This window comes from Lemur catta, chromosome 26 (genome assembly GCF_020740605.2).
Source record: "Lemur catta isolate mLemCat1 chromosome 26, mLemCat1.pri, whole genome shotgun sequence".
Taxonomy (NCBI): Eukaryota; Metazoa; Chordata; class Mammalia; order Primates; family Lemuridae; genus Lemur; species Lemur catta.
In genome coordinates this window covers 3960974-3983513 of record NC_059153.1, presented here as the reverse complement: position 1 = coordinate 3983513, position 22540 = coordinate 3960974, and the positions used below count along the sequence as shown (strand labels likewise).

Sequence of the window (22540 nt, the reverse complement as noted above, 5' to 3'; positions counted from 1 at the left end):
TTTTTTTTTTTTTGAGGCAGGGTCTTGTTCTGTTGCCCTAGACTGCAATTCAGTGGCACGATCAGAGCTCACTGCAGCCTTGAACTCCTGGGTTCAAGGGATCCTCCTGCCTCAGCCTCCCAAGTAGCTGGGACAACATGCAAGCACCACCATGTCCAGCTAATGTTTTTAAAGAAATTTTGCCAAGACAGGGTCTGTGGCCCAGGCTGGTCTCCAACTCCTGGCCTCAAATGATCCTCCCACTTCAGCTTCCCAAAGAGGTGGGTTTACAGGTATGAGCTACCATGCCTGACCAAAGTCTCTTATTTTAGAAACAAGGAATAAAGAGTTTAAGTAACACAGCCTATTAACAAAAAACACAGGCTTTGGAAGGAAATATGACAGAATCAACTCCTGCTCTGTCATGTATCAGCTATGTGACACTGGGCAAATTACTTACACACTGACCCTCAGTTTCTCCATCCATAAAAGGAGACTAACAATACCTACCTCATAGAGTTGTTGCAATAATAATATAAGGAAACAGATAAAAAGCTTTTTGAATAACACAGTAAGTATTCAATATATGGTAACTATTATTATTACTATATTTTTGGTAGAATTTATGTCTTGTGATTTCTACTTCTCTTTCTTTCGTACCACGTTGCCTGAGTAATTAATACCATAGTGATCATCTCTCTCATGATAATTAAATTCAGTTGTATTTTTCTTCAACTGTTATGACAATTTAATTACATAGAAATTGAGGTGGGATGTTTTCAATGGAACATCCTTACCCATGGAACAATTTGTGCACGTTAGCATGGGGAACTTCTGTTCACTTACTTTTAGAAGGGCACAAGCTACATTCTATAAACAGGCTTTCCTTGAGTGGGTAACAATTTAAGATTCACATTTAACTGGTTTCCTGTGTCTAGTATTACACGTTGTATTAATTCACGTTATTACATATGCAATATTGGAAATCTGCTGTTTTTGCCTGCCTGGTATTTATTTCACTTTCCTCTACTTGTAGCACCTTGATTTAACTTTGGAGAAAGCATCCCTGACCTGCTCTTAGTCCACGTGTAGGCTGAAGATGTTCCCATTCCCTAGCTCCATGTCTGTCCAATAAGACCATTTCATTTTCTTGGGCACATGATTAATTAAGGAGTGTGCATGTAACCCAAGACAGGCCAATAAAAGCTGTATCACATCTATTAAAAGAGAGACGCTTTAAAACAAAACTATGCTTAGTTAGCTGGTAAAATGTAGGGCATCTTATTACGATGTGGAGAAAGCTTGTTAAGAATGAAGCCAACAAAAAGAAAAGTCAACAAATGGATAGACACAGAGTCTCACTGATACAGGTGGAGTACCTGGATCCAGCTAGTGCATCTGCCTCTGGTCTTTTTAATAACATGAGCCAATAAATTCCTATTTTCCAAAATCTAGTAGGAGTTGAACTTTTCTCACTTGAAACCAAGAGTTCTGACTATAGATGATGATGATAATGACAATAATAATAATAGTTACCATTCATCAAATGTTTATCATATGCTAGATACTGTGCTAAGCACTTTATATTCTTTATGCTATTTAATCTTATTTATTACAGTAGGTATTTTTTAGGTAATTCCAAAGCCTGTGTTCTTAACTACAGTGCTCAAGTGCTTCCTCATTCATTTGGTTTTATTGTTACTAGCAATAATTAATGTGAAGAATGTATTACTAATATTAAAGAAATTAATGGGGGTTAGCCAAGTGGAAAATTTTAGACACAACTTCAAAAACTTGTTTTTAAAACTACATAAGAGGCCGGGCGTGGTGGCTCACGCCTGTAATCCCAGCACTCTGGGAGGCCGAGGTGGGTGGATCGCGCGAGGTCAGGAGTTCGAGACCAGCCTGAGCAAGAGTGAGACCCCGTCTCTACTAAAAAATAGAAACAAATTATCTGGCCAACTAAAAATCTATATAGAAAAAATTATCCGGGCATGGTGGTGCATGCCTGTAGTCCCAGCTACTCAGGAGGCTGAGGCAGGAGGATGCTTAAGCCCAGGAGTTTGAGGTTGCTGTGAGCTAGGCTGATGCCACGGCACTCACTCTAGCCCGGGCAACAGAGTGAGACTCTGTCTCAAAAAAAAAAAAAAAAAAAAAACCTACATAAGAATACATGGATAAATCGCTATTGCAAATATTCAGACAACACAAAAGAATGCAGAGTAAAAACTGAGATGTTGCTTTCTCCTTGCCATTTTAGCTGGCTTTCTCTAGCTACCATGCAGTGCCAGCCCATGGAAATCATAACTAGGAAGGTGAATTTACCACAGTATACATGTCAGGATGCATGCCAAGCAAAAGGGAAACAATTTATAGACAGCATAGTTTCAACTACTTACACTGACTATTTTTCAACTTTGCTGAGGTTATACTCTACTGACCTCTAATTTCTCTTCATCTATGAGGAAAAAATACAAATTCCCCACCACACAGAGAAAACCACTATGTTGCTTGGGAGCATTCAACAAAATTGTCACACAATAGAGTAAGATAACCCCACGCACAGGAGATGTTCTTCAGCACTTTTTGGCTGGAGGTGGCTGCCTCAAACCAGCCCTGACTGCTTTAGAACTGCTTTAGTTGCCCTAAAATACCTTTTAGTTAATTATAATACTAAAATCCCCACCTAGTACAAAAGTATAGCATCATTAACATAACATGGGTTATCTGATGGCACATGATGACTTGCACTACATGCAAATGTTTGATCTGTTTTGGGCTTCCTAGGTTTCCTCTCCTGGTGTGGAACCTCTGCCCTACAGGGGGTTGGGGGTGAGCAGCGGGGACTGGGCCTCAGTGTTCTTAGCTTGCTGTGCCTACAGTAGGGGCTGGTTGTGGGAAGAGATATTTGATTTTCTCAGCCATGCCTACCTGGAATAGAGCTTCTATAACATGAAGCTGGGAGGAGAGGGGGAAGGGATGAGGAACACCAGAGGCCTACCCCTGCAGGGTGAAACTATAGCCTTATACTGGGAATTGGGGGGATAGTGAACTCCCTCTTTTTGGCTACATATGCTGAGGTAGAACGTCTATAACACAGCATGGTGAGGGGGCGGTAATGGAGTGGGCTGTGGTTCAAATAAATGGCACAAATACTCACTGTTCTTACTGAGATTTAGTAGATTTTCTTGAATGAATGTTTCTCCATTTGCTGTATGCCTTGAGGATGATTCCAATAGACTTTAACAAATAGTTTTATTTCGTTTTGCTTAATAATTTTCACGAGTTAAATTGCTGTTTTGCTTGGGAGAGAGTCTGCTGAATTCCTTACTTCATTACTCTTGAAACCCTGCCTTGGCTGTTTTTGGACATTAATAACTTTTGATGGTGAATTGTAGGACAATTTCTGTAAGGCTGAATCAGAGGATGCTAGCCAGGGCAACAGAGTGAGATTCTGTCTCAAAAAAAAAAAAAAAAGAAAAAAGAAATTGAACCGTCCTCATCACTCCCCCTTTCACAGTAAAAAAAATAAAAATAAAAAAGTCTTAAATATTTACTTAAAGTTTAAATGAATAAAAACCAACAGCTTCCTTTTTCTCCTTCCTCATTATCCTTTGACACATAGCATTAAATAGGCAATTTTCCTTCTTTGTTCAGCAGAGCCTACCACGTACTTTAGCTGGTAATTAACTCATTTTTTCCATTAAGCCTAAGAAAAGTTAACCAGAAATTCAAATCTCAGAATAGTCCTGATTTTTCCTTACTTGCTTTCAATACATTAAATATCACACCCAAGTATGTCTTTTAGAACAATTTGTAGAATAATTAAAATACTATCTATCATTATTTATAATCCTCTGGAGAAGTTTTTTAAAAATGTAGAAATGTCAGCAGTAAGTCAAGAATGCTCTGTGACCATTAAATGGTCTCCTTTCTACTCCTCACATTAAATCCCTGGCAGCCCAGAAAGAAAAAAAACAACACAGAAATAAACATACCAACACACCTAAGAACAAATAAAACCACATGAAACTGTCATTTATATTCAATACAACATATATAATTATTTTGCTTTAACAACGCTTTTATTTTACGGAACCAATTTAATTCAACAAACATTTTCTTGGTGCCTATATAATGTATTAGATAAATAAGATTACATTCCTAACTTCAAGAAGTTAACAGTCTAGTATGGTGGTTACCATATATATACAAATAAGTATATTTTAAGGCAAAATGTGATGACAGTGTTTAAGAGTTGCAAAATGCTTGGCATTCAGTTCAAAAAAGGTCAATTTGGTCAAAAATCAGGAGAGTTGGCAAAAAAAGCCATTAATGCAATATTTTCAAATATTTAGTTAAATAACATTTTTAAAAAGCGATATCATATGTTTAACTGCTTTTGTATTGTTATATAATAGGATAGCTGTTTATACTACCGATATACCACAAACTGATTCTGTGGTTTCAGAAACACCTTCAGCATTTAGTCACCTGCAAAGCCTCATTTCTTGCTTTCTAATCCTCTTTATCTGAAAGGCTGGCCCTATGTGGATATGCTCTGAAATATGTATGCTTTGAAAACAACAAATAAGTAATGTTTAAATGAAGTTTGTAACTGATTTCACAACACATTTATTAATAAAACTTACTAAGATTCACTGAATTCTAGTATGTGCTGGGCAATGTTTTAAGTACTATGATCTTCAAAACATAAAGGAAATGGAAGAAGGAAGATTATGTAATTTGGTAAAGATCATCTAGTAATTGGTGGAGTGAAGACACACATTTAGGCAATTTGGCTCTAAAGCCCTACATTATATGCTTTCTTAGGAATATAAAATCAATCTTGTGATGATATATATTCTTTTGTTCTAATATATCAGTTTTTAATAGCAGTTCAAACAGATACACTTGTCTTGATTGACTTCTCTTCAGCAAAAATAATAATTAATTTAAAAAATGGTTTTGTGTTTTTTGTATTGGGCTCAATATATAATATAGCACCTGGTCTCAATTGTGATACTTACTATTTGACCAGGATTTAAAGTTTTTCACCTTTTCTCAAAAATAAAACCCAAAGCCAATTTATAATCTTTTAATACTCCCTCTGCCCCCAGGAAGAAAAGAAAAGCAACAGAAGTTGGCATAAAGACTCAGTACCTCCTAGAACACTTCATAGGGGGATATTTTCTTCCATATTTCTAACTATATCCAATTAAGAGAGAAAACTGTATCTTTTTTTGGTTAGAAAATAACCTCTGTTTTTCTCCCTGAAATTTTGTTGCCTTAGTAGTACAGTAGCCCTCCCCTTATCCGTAGTTTCACTCTCTGCTATTTCAGTTACCTGTGATCAACCATGGTCTGAAAACATTAAAGGGAAAATTCCAGAAATAATGCATAAGTTTTAAATTCTGGGCCATTCTGAGTAGTGTGATGAAACCTCACGTCATCCCACTCTGTCCTGCTCTGAACATGAATCATCCCTTTGTCCAGTGTATCCACACTGCAGACGCTACTCACCCATTAGTTGCTTAGCCATCAGACTGACAGATCTCAAGAAGAAGGGTGAGTACAGTACAGTAAGATATTTCGAGAGAGACAGGCAGAGAGAGTGCACATTTACACAACTTTTATTACAGTATATTGTTATAATTGTTCTATTTTGTTATTCTTGTTAATCTCTTACTGTGACTAATTTATAAATTAAACTTTATCATAGGTTTGTGTGTGTGTGTGTGTGTGTGTGTGTGTGTGTATGAAAAAACAGTATATATAGGGTTTGGTACTATTCTCAGTTCCAGGCATCCAATGAAAGTCTTGAAATGTATCCCTTGATGAGGATTTGGGAGTACAGAAGGAGTAGCAGGAAAACTGACACATGATTTTATTATGAGGAATCCAAGTTCAATTTTTATCAACACTTAGCAGCCTGGAAGAGGCAGGAGGGAACCTGGAGGTTGCTGCAAGTCAGGGAGTAGGGAGAACATGTAGCTGTGAATAAGGGAGGAGTACTGCATGTACCTAATGACTAAGAACAAAGAACAATGAACTTCTGTAATAATATGAGCAGAATGTGCTCCAATGATCATGAAAAGGCTGCCTTTATAGAGAATACAATTTTTGATTGAATATAGTTATGGAGAGACCAAAAGGAGGAGGAAGGAGAATGAAAGAAAGAAATAAGTTGGCAGTCAGTCTCAGAGGAATTTTTAGACTAAAAAATCTTTTCCTCCAAAATAACTGGAACTTAGTTCCACTTAATCCACTCCACCATCCTACTCAACCTCTCAAAGAGAAGGTTTTTGAAAAAAGCCTTGTTACCTTCTTATAAAAGGGTAGGAGTCTTACATCTGTGAAACACCAGTGAGACAGTATCATACAGAAAGGGAAGATAAATACATGAAAATATATAGTAAGAAAGAAGCAGTTATGCATTTTTAAAGCCTCCGGATTAGTTATATATTATAGTTAGCCCTTCTGGCTTTTATTTTCTCCTTGTAGTTTAGAATCTATAGTCTACAATTTCAACCATGAATTCACAGTCACATGTTCTTCCCCACTCCCTGACTTGCAGCAGTCTCCAGGTTTCCTCCTTCCTCTTCCAGGCTGCTAAGTGTTGATAAATATTGAACTTGGATGCCTCATAATAAAATCACGTGTCAGTGTTCCTGGTATTCTTTCTCTACTCCCAAATCCTTTCAGTCACCTCTGGATAATTGTGCATCCAATTTCTGATGACAGTTTCAAATCTTTCCCACTCTTTTATCCACTCCTTCCTAGAGAGATTGATATTTCATTTCAAGGTTAACTTTTATTCATAATCCTAAATCCTCTTATTCATTCATCTAAGTACAAAAAGGATTTTATACTGTAACATATACTTTTTAATTTCTAAGACAAAAGAAGCAAAATACAGATCCTCATCGGAACTGGAACATTTGTGTATTAGGCAAGTCATACTTCCTTTTAGGACCAAACCATGAAAAGCAAAGATATTCAAAGTCATAGGTACCACACAGAATGTGAGGTGCTAACTAGATGAGGACTGGTTTTTAAAACAGTGAGTGTATCACTGATGCTGCTGTTCTGGTTGTTTGACAATAATCTATTGAAAGAATCATCAACATTTACGACTTTGTGAATACTCTCTTCGAAATTAAATTTTAGGATAGGAGTTTTAAGTTTGTATCTAGGACAAAGAAGTATAGCTTTATGGAAGTTTGAAAACTCTATTTGCCTGTGCTGTTATATATCTTTTCCATATGCAAATACATGAATCATGCTTGTTAGAATTAAGTTTCCTTTAAAATTAACTTGGCATTAATTTCTTACTAAGATCTATAATGGAATTTTGTCTCATAGCAAAGTTAACAGTACATATGAATTTGACAATTTTTCCAAAAGCTATGGAGATGCCATTCGTATATCTCAAATGTTTGGGAGTTGTTTATTGTGTCCTGCACAATAATAGCTTCTTGTTTTGTACATTGCACTTTTTGTCATATCCAGTGAGTTGGCTAATTTTTTTTCTTTGCAGTTCTGAAATAATCACCGCTGTGTAATTCTTATTAAATGAAATGTCTATTAAGTTATCCATCATTTGGACTAAGTAAGGAAACAAGTTTAATTGCTTTTCATTATTTATAGCACTAAAGAATCTATAGGAATCTAGTCTTCTAGATTAAAAAAGGATGTGTCTATGACATTTCTTATGGAAGAAATTCTTTGAAAAACATTATACCTACATAAAGCCTTATTTTAAAACAAAGTATATTAGTTATTTTAATTTTAGATGAACTAGGTGATACAGTGAAAATTACTAGAAGTTTTCTGCTTACTGTGATAAAGTCTGTACTCACACTCCAAGGTTATGATCCTCTCCTCTCAGCAAGTTTTGCACCTGCGTTTTATGCAAGCTGTGTTGTGCCCTGCTTGTGGCAAGCCAGCACAGACCTGACTGATCTGCCAGACTGACTGATGGCTGCTTACTTTCAGGAAACCACACTCTGGTTCTTGGTATGAGTCACGTCCTCCCTGAGTACCACGGACCTTTGATTACTCAACTCCAACTCCAATAATTCATAATCCTTGATTTACAGAATATGTTGGCTTACAAAACACGTTAGTCAATTCAGTTCAATTCAACAAATAATAATTGAATGCCTACCATGAGCAAGGTAAGTGTTTTTCAGTAGCACAAAATAAATAACCCATATTCCCTATTAAGCTGCTTAATGTATAAGGAAAGATACGCAGCCCAAAACACTGCTGCACCATTGCTTCCTAATTAAAATGACCCATGTTTTATAAAAGATTCATAGTTTTCTTATTATCTTTCTGAGCATTACTTCTCAGCTCAGGCAACTTTTCAGGTTTCTAGACTTCTGTGCTCAGCTACATATTCAACATTTCCACGTGGATGTCTTGTAGGAACCTCAAATTCAACATGCCTAGAACCAAATTCAGAATCATCTGCCCTAAATTAGGTCTTCCTCTAGGATCCGCTGCCTCCGTGAATGGCACAACCCACAGTGCAAGCCAAAAACCTGCTACTCATTCTAAATGTCTTGATCTCCTTTGTCCACTTTGGTTTATTTTTGCTGGCTCAGTTCCCTCTGAGTTTATGTGTTAAAACTTCTCAGGGACTTATCTGTAGGCCACCTTATCATTCTACTCTATATTCTCTTCTGATGGAGATTTCACCTTCTCCAATGATTTTTTGATATATAGTTTATATGCTGAAAGACTCTTAATTTTGAAATCATACCTTGGCCAAGAGAAAAGTACTAGTGAAGTACTTTTCTTTTTTTTAATAGAAATGAGGTCTTGCTCTGTCACCCAGGATGGAGTGGAGTGGAGCAATCATAGTTCACTGCAGCCTCAAACTCCTGGACTCAAGTGATCCTCCTGCCTCAGCCTCCCAAGTAGCTGAGATTACATGGGGCATGCTACCACATCTGGCTATTTTTTTTGGAGGAGGGATGGGGTCTTGTTATATCACTCAGACTGGCCTCAAACTCCTTGGCTTCAGTGAAGAAACTATAGTTTTGATGTTTTCAGAAAAAAAATCTTTGTAGTTTTAATTTAATTTTCTTTCCCATTTTCCTTTACTTATTACCCATTTGTTCAATAAACTTATTAAATACATATATTCCAAGCATTTGCTCCTCACAAAAATGCAGTGAGGTTGGTGCTAATAGACTCTGGGACTTCTCCAGAATCAGACAGCCAGCCAGGAGTATTCTGACAACAAATTCTGAGCTCATTCTAATAAACTTTAGCATAGTTTTTTTGAAAATACCTTTTTGGAAAATGTGCTTAATCTAAATAACTTACATCGTCCTTCTTATCCTCACCTCTTCATATCACGTAATCAAACCTCTAAATCTCTTATTGCAAAGGAATTGAACCAAGTATTAAAAACAAAGCAAAATCTTTAAATAAATTCATTATAAGGTGTGATTACATAATCCTCCTTAAGAAATATACTTTCTAAAAGATGAAATTTGCTAACTAAAATAAGTCCATAATTAATTAATTTATTTTTTCCTTTCATTGTTTCACAAAGGACTTGCATTTGCTTACAGTAGGAACAAATGAATAAAATACAGAGAACTGGAAGTGGGGGTGGGTGAGAAAGAATTGAGAATCTAGATTGGAGAAAGATATGTTACCACAATTACTAAGACTGGGCCTCGAACTTGGCTCTACCCTCCTCCAAGTCAAAGCAAAACAAGAGGCATCGGCAAGTAGGTAATTTTCACTTCCTTTAGGTCTTTGCTCAACTATCACCTCAGTGAGCAATTCCATGACTACCTTACATAAAAGTGAAATAAGCCAGGTACAGAAAGGCAAATATTGCATGTTCTCACTCATATGCAGGAGCTAAAAAAGTTGATTTCGTGGAGGTAGAGAGTAGAATGATGGTTGCCAGAGGCTGGCAAAACTGTGTGTGTGTGTGTGCGTGTGCGTGCCTGTGTAGGGGGTATGAAGAGAGTTTAATTAGTGGGTATGAACGTACAGTTAGATAGAAGGACTAAGTTCCAGTCTTCAGTGGCACTGTGGGATGACTGTATTTAACAGCAGTATAGTGTGTATTTCAAAATAGCTAGAAGAGATTTGGAATGTTTCCAACATGAAGAAATAAATGTTTGAGGTGATAGATATCCTAAATACTTTGATTTGATTGTTATGCATTGTATGCATGTATCAAAATATCACCCCATCACAATGTACCCTATAACTATGTTCAAATACTATGCATCAATAAAAAAAAGAAATAACAATTTAAAAATAGCAACTCTACCCGGTACCCACATTCCCTGCTTTTAGTTTTTTTTATAGCACTTATAACCCCACTGATGTGCTTGTTCGCCGATGTACTTGTTCATTTATTCATTGTCTTTCTCTCCCAACTACAACACAAGATTAATGAGAGGAGAAATCTGGGCCTGTTTTTTTTTGTTTCTTTGTATTCTGCCTAGCACAGTGCCTGGAAAATAATAAGAGCTCAATGAATTTTTTAAATGAATGGATGAAAAACTATTAAGAAAGTACATGCTAGCCAAAAAAATAATGAACAAATGGTAAATACAAAAAAATCTTTCTATAATACAATGGTTATAATCAGTTGTTAAAGCAATTGATGTTCAATGTGATATAAATGGAGAAAGAAAATATCTTCAGTATATGGCCAGATGGTTAGAGCAACTGAAGTCTTAAAATAGTAGCCAAATATAGAGTGCCCAAAGACTTTCATTTCCAAATAGCTAATTATTTAAACTCCAAGAAATAAGTATTATCATCTAGAAATGGCAGAACTATTATGCCTTTTCATTATATTACTGTTAAATAAACTATAATAATTATAACTAATAAAATAAATGATGACAAACAAAGTTTGGTATTGAATTTTTTTCTTCATATAATTTTTCTCAAGTGTTTCACACTGGGTATTTTTATTGATAGCAAGGACGGTCATGCTAATTGGTTAATTCTCTATGAAAAAAATCACTTCGTTCTTGCCCTTTTTTAAATTTACAAGCTTAACCTAAATATGCTTGTACACTCCTGTGAAACTCTTGAGGAGACAAAGTTGTCTCTGAAACCAGTTACCACTCAACACATGAAGAAATACACTAGGATGACATGAACAAGCGATTGGGATTTCTGTGAAATATAAAAACTAGACATAGATGTGGAATCTTTGGAGCAGCAATCCTGTTCTCATCAACATTTGTTTTTTCATGAGTGATCTCAGTGTCAGGTTAATTTTAGTTATATAACTCAACAGAAAGAATGCCAAAAAGTAATCAATACTTGCTTTTCACACATATATCAACCATGCATTTTCACATATATATTGAATGTATGCATTCAATGATACCAGGGAAGAAGATGGAAATAGGATTAATATTTTCTAGTAGCTCAAAACACTGTAGAGGAAGAGATTAAGTACCCTCACCAGCCACACATTAATCTACTTTGTGTAGCAAATTTAAGAAATTATCTTTTTCTATTACTGTATTGTCTTTCTTCTCTATTTAGAATAAGAGGGGGAAAAACACTACTGATTGTCTCCATGGAAAACTAAGCATTGTTTAGAACATTGTTTAGCCTTCATAGTCTTTGAGCTGTTTCACAGTCTGTAAGTTACAGATAATTGAGAGCAATGCAAAATTATTCTTATCTGTAAGAATAACTTCTGTTCCAGTGGAGGCTCAACTGACTTCCTCCTCTGCCTGTGGAAAAAGCCAGTTTGTAAATCCATTTCAACATACATTCTCTGCAAACATTTTTGGTTTTTTGATTTCACCTTTGACCCTGCTGTAACATTTGCTGGGTTCCCTCATTAATGATGAGTTAAGTAAAATTTTTAACCCAAGTTCATTTTATGTTTGGGAGCCATAATTTTACCTCTTTTTGAAAATTATGCTTTAACATCATCACAATTGAAATGGTTGACCTGAATTTTACTTTGGTTTCATTTACTATCTCTTAGCTCTGGGTTTCATTGACTGTCTGGATTTCTTACTATCCTGTGTTCAAGAAAAATAAAAATCAGAATTGCAAATTTAGACCAATTACATATCAGTTAATATTCCCAGTTTCTATGTTTGTTAGCCTTTCATCTTCTTTACATTGTGGTGGTTTTTAAATACAGCATATCAAGGACTATAATCTTTGCCGATTTTTACAACTGTTTCATAGGGATCATTTAAGCTCAATGTACAACTAACATCACTAGTTCTTTTCTGTTTATTCTGAAAACAGAGTACGTCCTTGTTATATACAAATTTCAAGTTTCCCCTTCTTGCAAACTAATTTGTCATGGTAATTTCATGTGGGAAGACATACTGCTTCAGCAGAAAACGTCAACTGAGTTTTTACCAGCAGTGTGTTTTGGATAGAAGTTTTTACAAACTCATTTCTACTACCTCAGGGATGCCAAAATAATTTTCTGCAGCATTTGCTGTATAATGTAATCTCTGTTCTCATGGAGATTGTGTTTTAGAGTATGCCTGAGGTGGGGGGAGCAGGGAGTGGCAGAGAATACATATATTAACAAGCAAATAAGATAATTTCAAACAGTGAGAAGAGCTATGAGGAAGAGAAACTTAGTCTTTGAAATGATTATAAACTGAAAAATATCAAAATTTTTATTCATTTTTTCATTTTAACTAAGATAATTCAATGTTTTTAAAATCATGAGTGATAGATGCAAACATACAGAAATGAAACCACCAGATATTAAAAAAGGCAAACACTCAATTTCAGTGATATCTATCAAACATATTAAAACAGCTGGCTATGACAGCGGAAGGAAATAGGCAATGCAAAAATAAATTAAGTAAGAGAAGGACTTTGCATGAACTAATGATAGACAACAGTGGGCCATGAAGTAAAGAATATGACTAATTCAAGCCTCTCTCTTAATTCAAACTGCAGGTTAAAAAATTTCTACATTTTGTACTTTTCCAAAAATCTACTTCTTTTTTAAAAAAATAAAATGTCTGATGACATTGCTGAGTACCTTGTGTGTGCAGGATGATTATGCCACAAGATGGGTGAGCTTATCTATTGAAAGCAGCCAGAATCAACCATCTTTCCTAAGAAATGACTTTGCTTCTCAATTTTCAATTTGTAGCTGTGAAAATTTTGCTTCTGCTATGTTACTACCTCTAAAAATCACAGAATAAGGAATTGTGAATTCAGTCAGACTGACAGAATTTGCAGTTCACGGGACATCAAACTTATACCTCTGTAGATGGTCTGTAGGCATCCAAGTAAAAATTTCATCAAGAATAAAAAACAGAAAACAATTTTTTTGGATTAACTGGAAGAGGGAATGAAAAAATCCACAAACATAGATATTAGAAACAATATAACAAAGAAAATATAGTAAAAACCACAAATGGGAATTTATTTATATTTTTAACATTGTTTAGATATTAAGTATTAATAATAATTTTATCCTTCCTTTTCCACGAAGTTCAAAACATTTGCACCATGCTTTCTCTTTGATCGGAACTCCTATAAGCTATAATTGTTGCTTGAAGAAAACAGTAACACCAAATTCTTTTTTTTTTTTTTAATTTTTAGTAGAAATGGGGTCTTGCTCTTGCTCAGGCTGGTCTCAAACTCCTGACCTCAAGGGATCCTCTCACCTGGGCCTCCCAGAGTGCTAGGATTACAGATGTGAGCCCCTGTACCCGGCCAGCAACACCAAATTAAGCCAGTCATTTCTTCTTCCTATGCCAAGATAAGGCTCAGCAGCCAATGAAGTTAAATGAAAAACAAAACAAAAAAACACCCACTGGATATGGGGAAAAAATTAGATCAGAAGATAGAAAGTATCCCCTGCATAAAGTTAATTGGAAATTCAGTTTTCTGCTCAAAGGAAGCCATACTTCAAATGTCTCATTAATTCCCTTGAACACACACAAACACATTTAATGTACCAAAATATAACTAGGAGGAACTCTTAAGGTTTTTGAAGATAGGTGGCTGCTATTGCAAGATAAGATTGTGACTGTAGAGAAGACAGACACTGAAGATAGTGTGGTCACAGGCTTAAAGGAAGTACAAATAAAGATGCAGAGCTTCTGATCCAGCAATCCCATTATTGGGCATCTACCCAAAAGAACAAAGACAGTCTATAAAAAAGACACCTGCATCCGAATGTTTACAGCAGCACAATTCACAATTGCAAAGATGTGGAAACAACCCAAGTGCCCATCAATACATGAGTGGAATAATAAAATGTGGTATATGTATACCATGGAGTATTACTTAGCTATAAGAAATAATGGGGATATAGAATCTCTTATGTTCTCTTGTATAGAGTTGGAACCCATTCTACTAAGTGAAGTATCCCAAGAATGGAAAAATAAGCACCACATGTACTCACCATCAAATTGGTTTCACTGATCATCACCTAAGAGCACATTTAGGAATAACATTGATCGGGTGTCGGGCAGATGTGGGTGGGGGAGGGGAAGGGTGTATATCTACATAATGAGTGTGACGCACACTGTCTTGGGGATGGACACACTTGAGGCTCTGACTTGGGGGGTGGGGGTGGGGGGGTAAGGGCAATATATGTAACCTAAACTTTTGTACCCCCACAATATGCTGAAATTAAAAACAAAGATGCAGTTTCTACTTAAGCCTCTTAGGGCAAGCCTGATGTCACGGTACTTTTAATTTTTCCCTTGAACACTGGTTTATCACTTCTTTTGAACAAGAGATTGAGAATAACTTTTACCAAGGAGAGAGGAAAAAAAAAAATCTACCAAAGATCTACATAAAAAGCAACATAATTCAGATTTAGGTTTTTTTGTTTCCCTTAGAAATTATTTAATATGAAACAATTTGTCTGAATTTTAGAATAGAAAATATTAATACTTTATTCAATAAGTAATATTTACTCTATAAATCTGAGAATTACTACTAAAAATACAGTTTATAATGTGGTTAGTGGAGGAAAATAAGAGGAGAACCAGAGAAAAAGATGAGAAACAGAAAACGTTGAGGGAGAAATAGGGAGCTAACATTTACTGAGGGCATACCTACTATGTGTTAGGCGTTTTGCATGCAAAATTTCACAGAATCCTCATAAGACCTTTAAAGAGGAGGGGAGCAGTACACCCATACCAAATGAGGAAACTGAGTCTCTGAGGGATAACTAATCAGGATCACAGGGCTAATAAAGTATAACAGTAAAGACAAGATTCAAAATTGGAACTGTCACACATCCCAAACCCTTTTTCATTGTTCCATAACACTCTGCTTCTACAGAGAAGAGGAAGAGGTAGGGGGGAAAGATATGGAGAAAAAGAGAAAGTGGCTGTGATGAGTCGGGAAGAATAAAGCATGCGGGAGAATGAGGCTCAGCAGGGGTGGAAAAGAGATGGCATAGGAGGAAAGCGAGGCAGAAAAGGAAAGTGAGAGGGAGAGCGACATAGAGCAAGGTGCACATGAGGAGTTGCTGAAAGAAGAGACACAGAGGGAAGCGGTCACTTGGGAGACTACCTGTTTCGAATGTAGGCTTCCAGAAAATAAACCATTTTTACCTATCTGTTGGAATATCTACTAGCACAGTAATTACTTTTGCCAACTCAAAGAACTGTAACGCTTATATATTTTGAGTATGTTTTCTCAACTCTGGCACCATTGATATTTTGGGACAGATAGCATCTTACTGTAGGGGACCATTCTGTGCATTATAGGATGTTTAGTAGTATCCCCGGCCTCTTCCCATTAGATGCCAGTCCAACCCCTTAGCCTTAACAATGAAAATTGTAGATGTTGCCAAATGCCCCCAGTTGAGAGTCATTAACTTAGGAGGTTCCACTCTGGAAATGATAAAAAATGAAAAAAGGATGCCTACCATACACAAAATTATTACTTGAGCTACTCTAGTGACTAGAACAAGATGAGGTTAAGTTAGGATAGCATCACTTACAGTATTGCTTGCAAACGACTTTTAAAAGATGTGAAAGGAAGTGGGCATAAACGATTATCTAGTTTTGAACTACACAATCTAAAGGAGGGCAGCAGACTTGCCAGACTGTTCTCCCATCATCTGACGGGCTCTTTGTATATATAAAAAGAACATTGGCTTTGAAGTTCAGAGACCTGGTTCCGGTCTGCTCTAGCATGAGTGAGTTGTAGGACCTACAGCAAATCACTTGGCCTAAGGGAACAACTGTTGGCTTCTCATACCTTACCACGAGTTCAAATATACACTTCTGAGGAAACAGTTAAATAACTCCCCTATGTATTATCTATTACTGATACTATGTTGAAGGGCAAGTATGGTGAATACTGTGTATCGGCTTGCTTATCCTCTATTTCCTTGCCAAAGTATGGCTTGTGAGCACAGCATCAGATTCATTTAGGAGTTTGTCAGAGATGCAAAATCTCAAACCTTACCTAACACCAACTGAATCAAAATACGCATTTAATAAGAGATGATTCTTATGCACATTAAAGTTGAGAAGCACCATTCCATTCTGCTTTCCTCCTAGGGTGCTTGCATTGGCTGTGATACTTAAAAGTACCTTTCTCAGATTTCTTTTCAGTTAGGTCCAACAGCCAACACTCACATGCTAGCTACATGCTAGGGACTTCTCTAAGCACTTTTTATATATTATTAACTCATGCAATCCTCCCAATAATCCCATGAGGTTGATATAATTATTATTCCCATTATATGAATGAAGAAGCTGCAGCCCAGAGGGATCAATTAAATCACCTACAGTTAGTAAGTGGCAAACCTAGGTATTCTTGAGCTAGACTCCATACTGTTAATCATATTTCTACTGACAGATCAAAGAGGATATGTAACCCCTGTCCACCATTTTGATTTTTGCTTTTAGCTTTTTCTTTTACAGATCATCTTGTGGAACACAATTTGATATATGCTGTTATAGAATTTCTTTCACTTATTTACTGAAATATCTATGAACCAGCATTGTTCTGAAAGTTCCAGGCACTGCAAAAGGCAAGAAATAGAAATGAGGCATCAAGACGTAATGAAAGGAAACAAAAGCATTCTTATCTATAGATTGGATGATTATATACCTAGAAAATGCAAAAGAATCAAGTCTAAGAGATACTATTATTTATTAGTATTGGAATAAAATTTAGAAAGGTAGCCAGTTAAAAACTGAGTACATAAAAGCCAATATCCAGAGACCAGTGGCAAGAAAACATGACATGGAAAAAAATCCCTTCCATAATACCAACAAAAATATAAAAACTTAATATAGACTTATAGTGAATATATATATAAATGTATGTATGTATATATAGCCTAAGCAGATTATATATAGCATATATATACCTATTATAAAGGATTGCCAAGCAAGGGAGAAAATGGATTATTCAATGATTAGGAAAAAAAAGACTAGCTCCACACCTCACACAATACATAGAGTCATTCTAAAGAGATTAAATACGTAAGAGTTTTAAAAAAAACCAAAAGTGAACATATACAAAAGAAAATATAGGTAGACATTTAACTGATTGTAGGATTAGAAAGAATTTCTAAACAAATATATAGAGAGATATGTGTGTGTATGTGTATGTGTGTATGAAATTATCAAAAAAGAAATTCCTTTGCTAATAAAAATTTAAAGCATTTCTAAATTACAAATATCATAAATAAGGTTATAAGGTAAATAGCAAGCAGGGAAAATATTTACAATTAATGTGAAATAACGGATTAATATCCTTATAATAATACCAAAAGGAAAAAAATGATCAAAGAACATGATTAAAAAGACATACAAATACCCAATAAATATATGAATGTTCTAGTAAACCTCTCCAGCAGTATCTTACAACAATAAGATAAAATTTTAGCCTATTAAATTGACAAAGATTAACCTACAAATCTTATTGTTCATTGCTGGCATGGATGGTTTCCAATTGGCACTCTTACACACCAACGCTGGAAGCATACATGGGTACAACCTTTCTTGAATGAAATTCTTTAGGATGTTTAAGAAGCTTCAAAGAGTTTGACTCAGTGACCTAGTTCTTCCACTGCTAGGAATCTATTCCAAGGAATAAGTGTGAGGAATTATAAGCAAAGATTTTCATACAGCATTATTTGTAAGAGAAAGTTTGAAGCAACTCAAATGTGCACTGTTAGGAGAATGAATATTAGGCAGCCATAAGAGACACAGTTTTCACATAGAATTTTCATAACATGGAAAATGACACAACCTTCCAAGTAGATAAAAGAAGATACAAAATCCTGTTTATATTAAAGCATCTTAAAAATATGTGTGTATAAATGTATATATACACCTATGGAGAGATATTAATGTATGAATATACTGTAGTAATGCCAAATGTTTGATATTTAATATCAAAATATTACCCAGAGTGAGATTTCAAACGCTTTTATTTTCTTCTTTATATCTTCCTACATTTTTAATTTTCTAAAGTATATATTACTTTTTATAATCATAAAGAAAGACCGTAAAGCTAGAGTTAATGATTCTAAAGTCAATCTAAGAAATCTAAGAATAATGGGAACTCCCTGTGCTCTACGTAAGCGGGGCCATCTTAGGTTATTCACGCTGTGACCTGCGTGCCTCATCTGAGCAGATGCCATTGGTATGACAGACTTACAATAAAAGGACTGGTGATGTTTGGCCTTCCAGCTATGCAGCAGGGCACAGAATCTCACACATAAAACCACCTGGCATTCACCATCATGAACATACTTGGATCATGTCTCGTGTACACAGTTACCAACACATACATGGAACAGCTGTGTCCTGTCCCTGCAGTTCCTTGGGCATCCCCTGAAATTGCTTCTCTCCCTTGCTCATCTCTCTCAGAGGCCTGATTCCTACATCAAACCCAACACAGTTCCCTCATCTAGGGTACCTGATCTAGTCTCTCAAGGCCTCCTTTCTTTGGATACTTGATTTTAACCAGGCCTCCTTTGTCAATCATCCTACCTGAAAGGACCCTGGCCAGAAGAATAAAGGAACCTTAGTTTTGTCTCAAATGGAGTAGCATCTAAGGACAAATTGTAAAAAATGACGTATCTTATTACAATAGAGCACCTGTATTAATACTAGTATCTCGGTATTATTAATATATAAAATAAATACCAAAATACAGATACATTTTGATCTGGTATTATAAAAACAATAAGCCAAAGATAGATTCTGTATAGTCAAAGCTGGCACAAGAGGCTTCCAGATTGACGGGAAAGAATGAGCCTTTCGGATAGGAGTGGAAAGAAAAACCAGTGAAGGAAATCGGTATGTGGAGGAGCCTTTAGCCTGGGAAATAGCCCAAGAAAGAAATCGGCTTCATCAAATTATCAGGAGAGGGCAAAACTCTGTGAAGGAAATAGGAATACAAAGGGATTTAATATAGAAAATTAGGTGCTGACAAAATTGAGAGGGCTGAAGGAGCACAAGTCAGGTACCTCTGCAGGTGCTGAGTTCAAGGGCACACCAGCACCGTGGTCCTGACCCAGGCTGGAGGCAGGCTCTGCTGGCTGCTGCCGAGAAATCCCTCTCAACATCCATGAGGCTACTAAGACTCTGGAACATCAAGTGAGCGTGACAAGCAGAAAGGCCAGCAGGAAGACAGCCTCTGCCTCATTTCCAGCTAATTAGTTTTGCTTCTGTCTCTGTGTATGTCATTGTTTTTACGGAGAGTTTCACTTTAAGTTCTAAATCACTAGCTTAGGAATCAATTTTTCAGAAATACTCCATTTACAATTTGGAGTCCTTGTATCCTTAAGATAACCAACAAAACAAACAAAATAAACAAAAAAGTCATCTCACAACTCCTTGGCATATGTTTGATAGTTAATTTCATTTACTTCTCCCTCACATGTCTTTATACATGTAAAATTATCTCCACTATCATTACATGGTTGTGCACAACAATTTTAAATTTCATTTGCAGAACTTGAAAAAAAACTAGAAAACAAGGCTTAGTGATAATTTTACCAAGAAATGAGTTTTCACAAAAGCATGTTTCTTACACCAATGGTTTGGGTTGCACCAATTTTTGGCTTATTTTTTGGCTTCTTGATAGGCAGCTCTTCTTTGGTGCTGATATAGTAGGAAATACCTATCTCAGGTGTGATTTCCAGTTATTGTGTATGTAGGCTTAGAGTACATTAGTAAATCATGAAGTCAAAATAAAATGATAAAAATAACACTTTCAAAGGAGTTTAGGAAAATGGATTTTCATGACATGCAATGAAGGAAGCAGGTATGCAAAGTGATGTCTGTTTTTTAGGATATACATTTCATCCTTTTTTTTTTCATCCTTTTTCTTTGTACCATACGCAATTTTGGAAAGACCACAGCTGCTGATGTTGTACACATTGTCATATTGGTAAAATCCACATCTTAAATTTTGTATTTTACACGCTCCTTTACAGTCATTTGCAAATTTACTTTGGAAACTCCTGCTCACGTTTATCCCCCCCCCACCCCCAAAGGAGTTCTTGTTGCTGTTTTCTTCACTTTTCCAGTTGAGCAACTTAGGTAAGAGGAAACCAAGCCTTTCAGCTACTGAGTCATGGTACAGTTAACCGGAAAAACCACCAGGAGGGGCATCAGGAAAATCTTCTAGCTACAATTATTTGCTTCAGTCATCATCTCTTCTATTGTCACACCTGAAAAATCACACTCCTCTGTGGTGATCAGACCTAACGCCAAGGCATATTTTGTGGGCCACATGCTGTCATTTGTTTCTTAAGTAACATTGCAATAATACAAGTTATATTTCTTTTACTGATGCATTTACTGATGACACTGGAGTTTAGGGAATGGGACCAGAAGGACCGATGGAGAAGGATGAGAAGAGACAGGTATTAATGCTTGTCCCAATAGCACAGGCTGCAGTTAAGGCCAATAATCACTTGAATTCCTACCCCTTCACGTGATTCTAAAGTTGGGCTTATCTCGGGTATTTTTGAAGGTCTAATTCCTGTATTTCCCCCACAATATGCTGAAATAAAAATAAAAAAAATTAATAATTCCTGTATTTGCTGGTCAGAATTCACCCCACGTGTAATTCAAATAATAATTCCTGTATTTGCTGGCGAGAATTCACCCCACGTGTAATTCAAGTAATAATTCCTGTATTTCCCCCACAATACGCTGAAATAAGAATAAGAAAAAATAATAATTCCTGTATTTGCTGGCCAGAATTCACCCCACGTGTAATTCAAGTTTTTAAATCAACCTTCTTGCCTAATCTTGAACAAATGCGATGTCATCATGCCCACGATCACACCTCGTTTAATGACCTCAAACTCTAGAGTTTATAAAAAAAAAAAAAAAATGACTCAACTTCCCTTTTTTCCTTACCACGGCTGGCCTCTTCCACCGCTCTCCTTTCGGCGCCACCCGAAGGCAATTTTCTCGCCTTTTCACTTTTCAGGCGAAGTTTCGCGCCCGCTGCGCACGTGCCCCGGCGACTGGCGGGTCCCCGCGCAGCGCGCCACGTGCCGCGACGGGGACCCCCGGGGAGGGGCCGCCGCCCCCCGCGGACCCAGGTGAGCGCCGGCGCACGCAACACGGAGGGCGGAGGGGGGCGGCTGTCCCCTCGCCGCGACACAAGGGGGACCCGCTGCAAGTTGCAAAGAGGCGTTCACAGGTGTAAGGTTTCTCAACCCGCGACCGCTACGCGGGGCATCTGCGCAGAGTCCCCGGGCGTCACCGGCCCGACGGCAGCGGAACGGCCGTGCTGCCCCCGCCGCACGCGCGACCCGGGCCGGCACTCGCGCGACGCCGCCGCCCCGCCCGGGCCGCGTCCCGCCGCCCCCCGTCCGCGCTCACCTGCTCACTTTCCTCCTGCCGCCGCCGCCGCCGCCGCGGGCTCGCCCCGGGCTCCCGCTCCGTCCCCGCCGCCGCCCGCTCCGCCAGCGCGTCCCCGTCCTCGTCGCGCTCCCCGCCGCCGCCGCCGCCCCGCAGCAGCTCCCCGGCTGAGCACATCCCGCCACCGACTCCGGCCGCCCGGTGCGGCCCCCGGAGGGCCACGCCGCGACGCTCCCGGCGGCGCCGCCGCCACCGCCGCCTGAGGGCCGCTGTGGGCTCCGCCGCGCCGGCCGCTGACAGGAACCGCCGGAGCGCGCCCCGCCACCCGCCCGGGCGCCTCCACAGCCGGCCCGGCCCCTCCTGTCACTGGCTCGCCCCGCCCCCGGCCGCCGGGCGGAGCCCATGCGGGGGCGGAGCCACGGCGGGGGCGGGGCCACGGCGGGGGCGGGGCCATATCGGGGCGGGGCCAACAGGGCGTGTGGGGCGCGCGGAGCTGGGGGGCGCGCGAGAGACCGTGTGTGTGTGTGTGTGTGTGTGTGTGTGTGTGTGTGTGTGTGTGAGAGAGACACTGTGTGTGACTCTGCGTAAGAAAGACCAGTGTGCACAAGAGAGACTGTGTGGGTGACATCACGCGTGTGAGACTGTGAGAGACACTGTGAAGGAGACTAGGTGTGAAAGAGAATGTACCTGTGTGATAGGGACAGTGTGTGAGAGGGACAGTGTGTGAGAGAGGGACAGTG

The 22540-nt window shown here is 38.0% G+C and overlaps 1 protein-coding gene across 1 annotated transcript in view; it reads right to left on the bottom strand.

The window, feature by feature from the left end:
- The window catches only part of FAM241A (family with sequence similarity 241 member A), a 31851-nt gene extending 9774 nt beyond the window's left edge, over nucleotides 1–22077 (bottom strand). The window contains exon 1 of the mRNA XM_045537488.1: nucleotides 21822–22077. Within this exon, the coding sequence (XP_045393444.1) occupies nucleotides 21822–21977 (156 nt within the window). The 5' untranslated portion in view covers nucleotides 21978–22077. The remainder of the gene's footprint in view (nucleotides 1–21821) is intronic.
- Nucleotides 22078–22540: the final 463 nt, after the last annotated feature.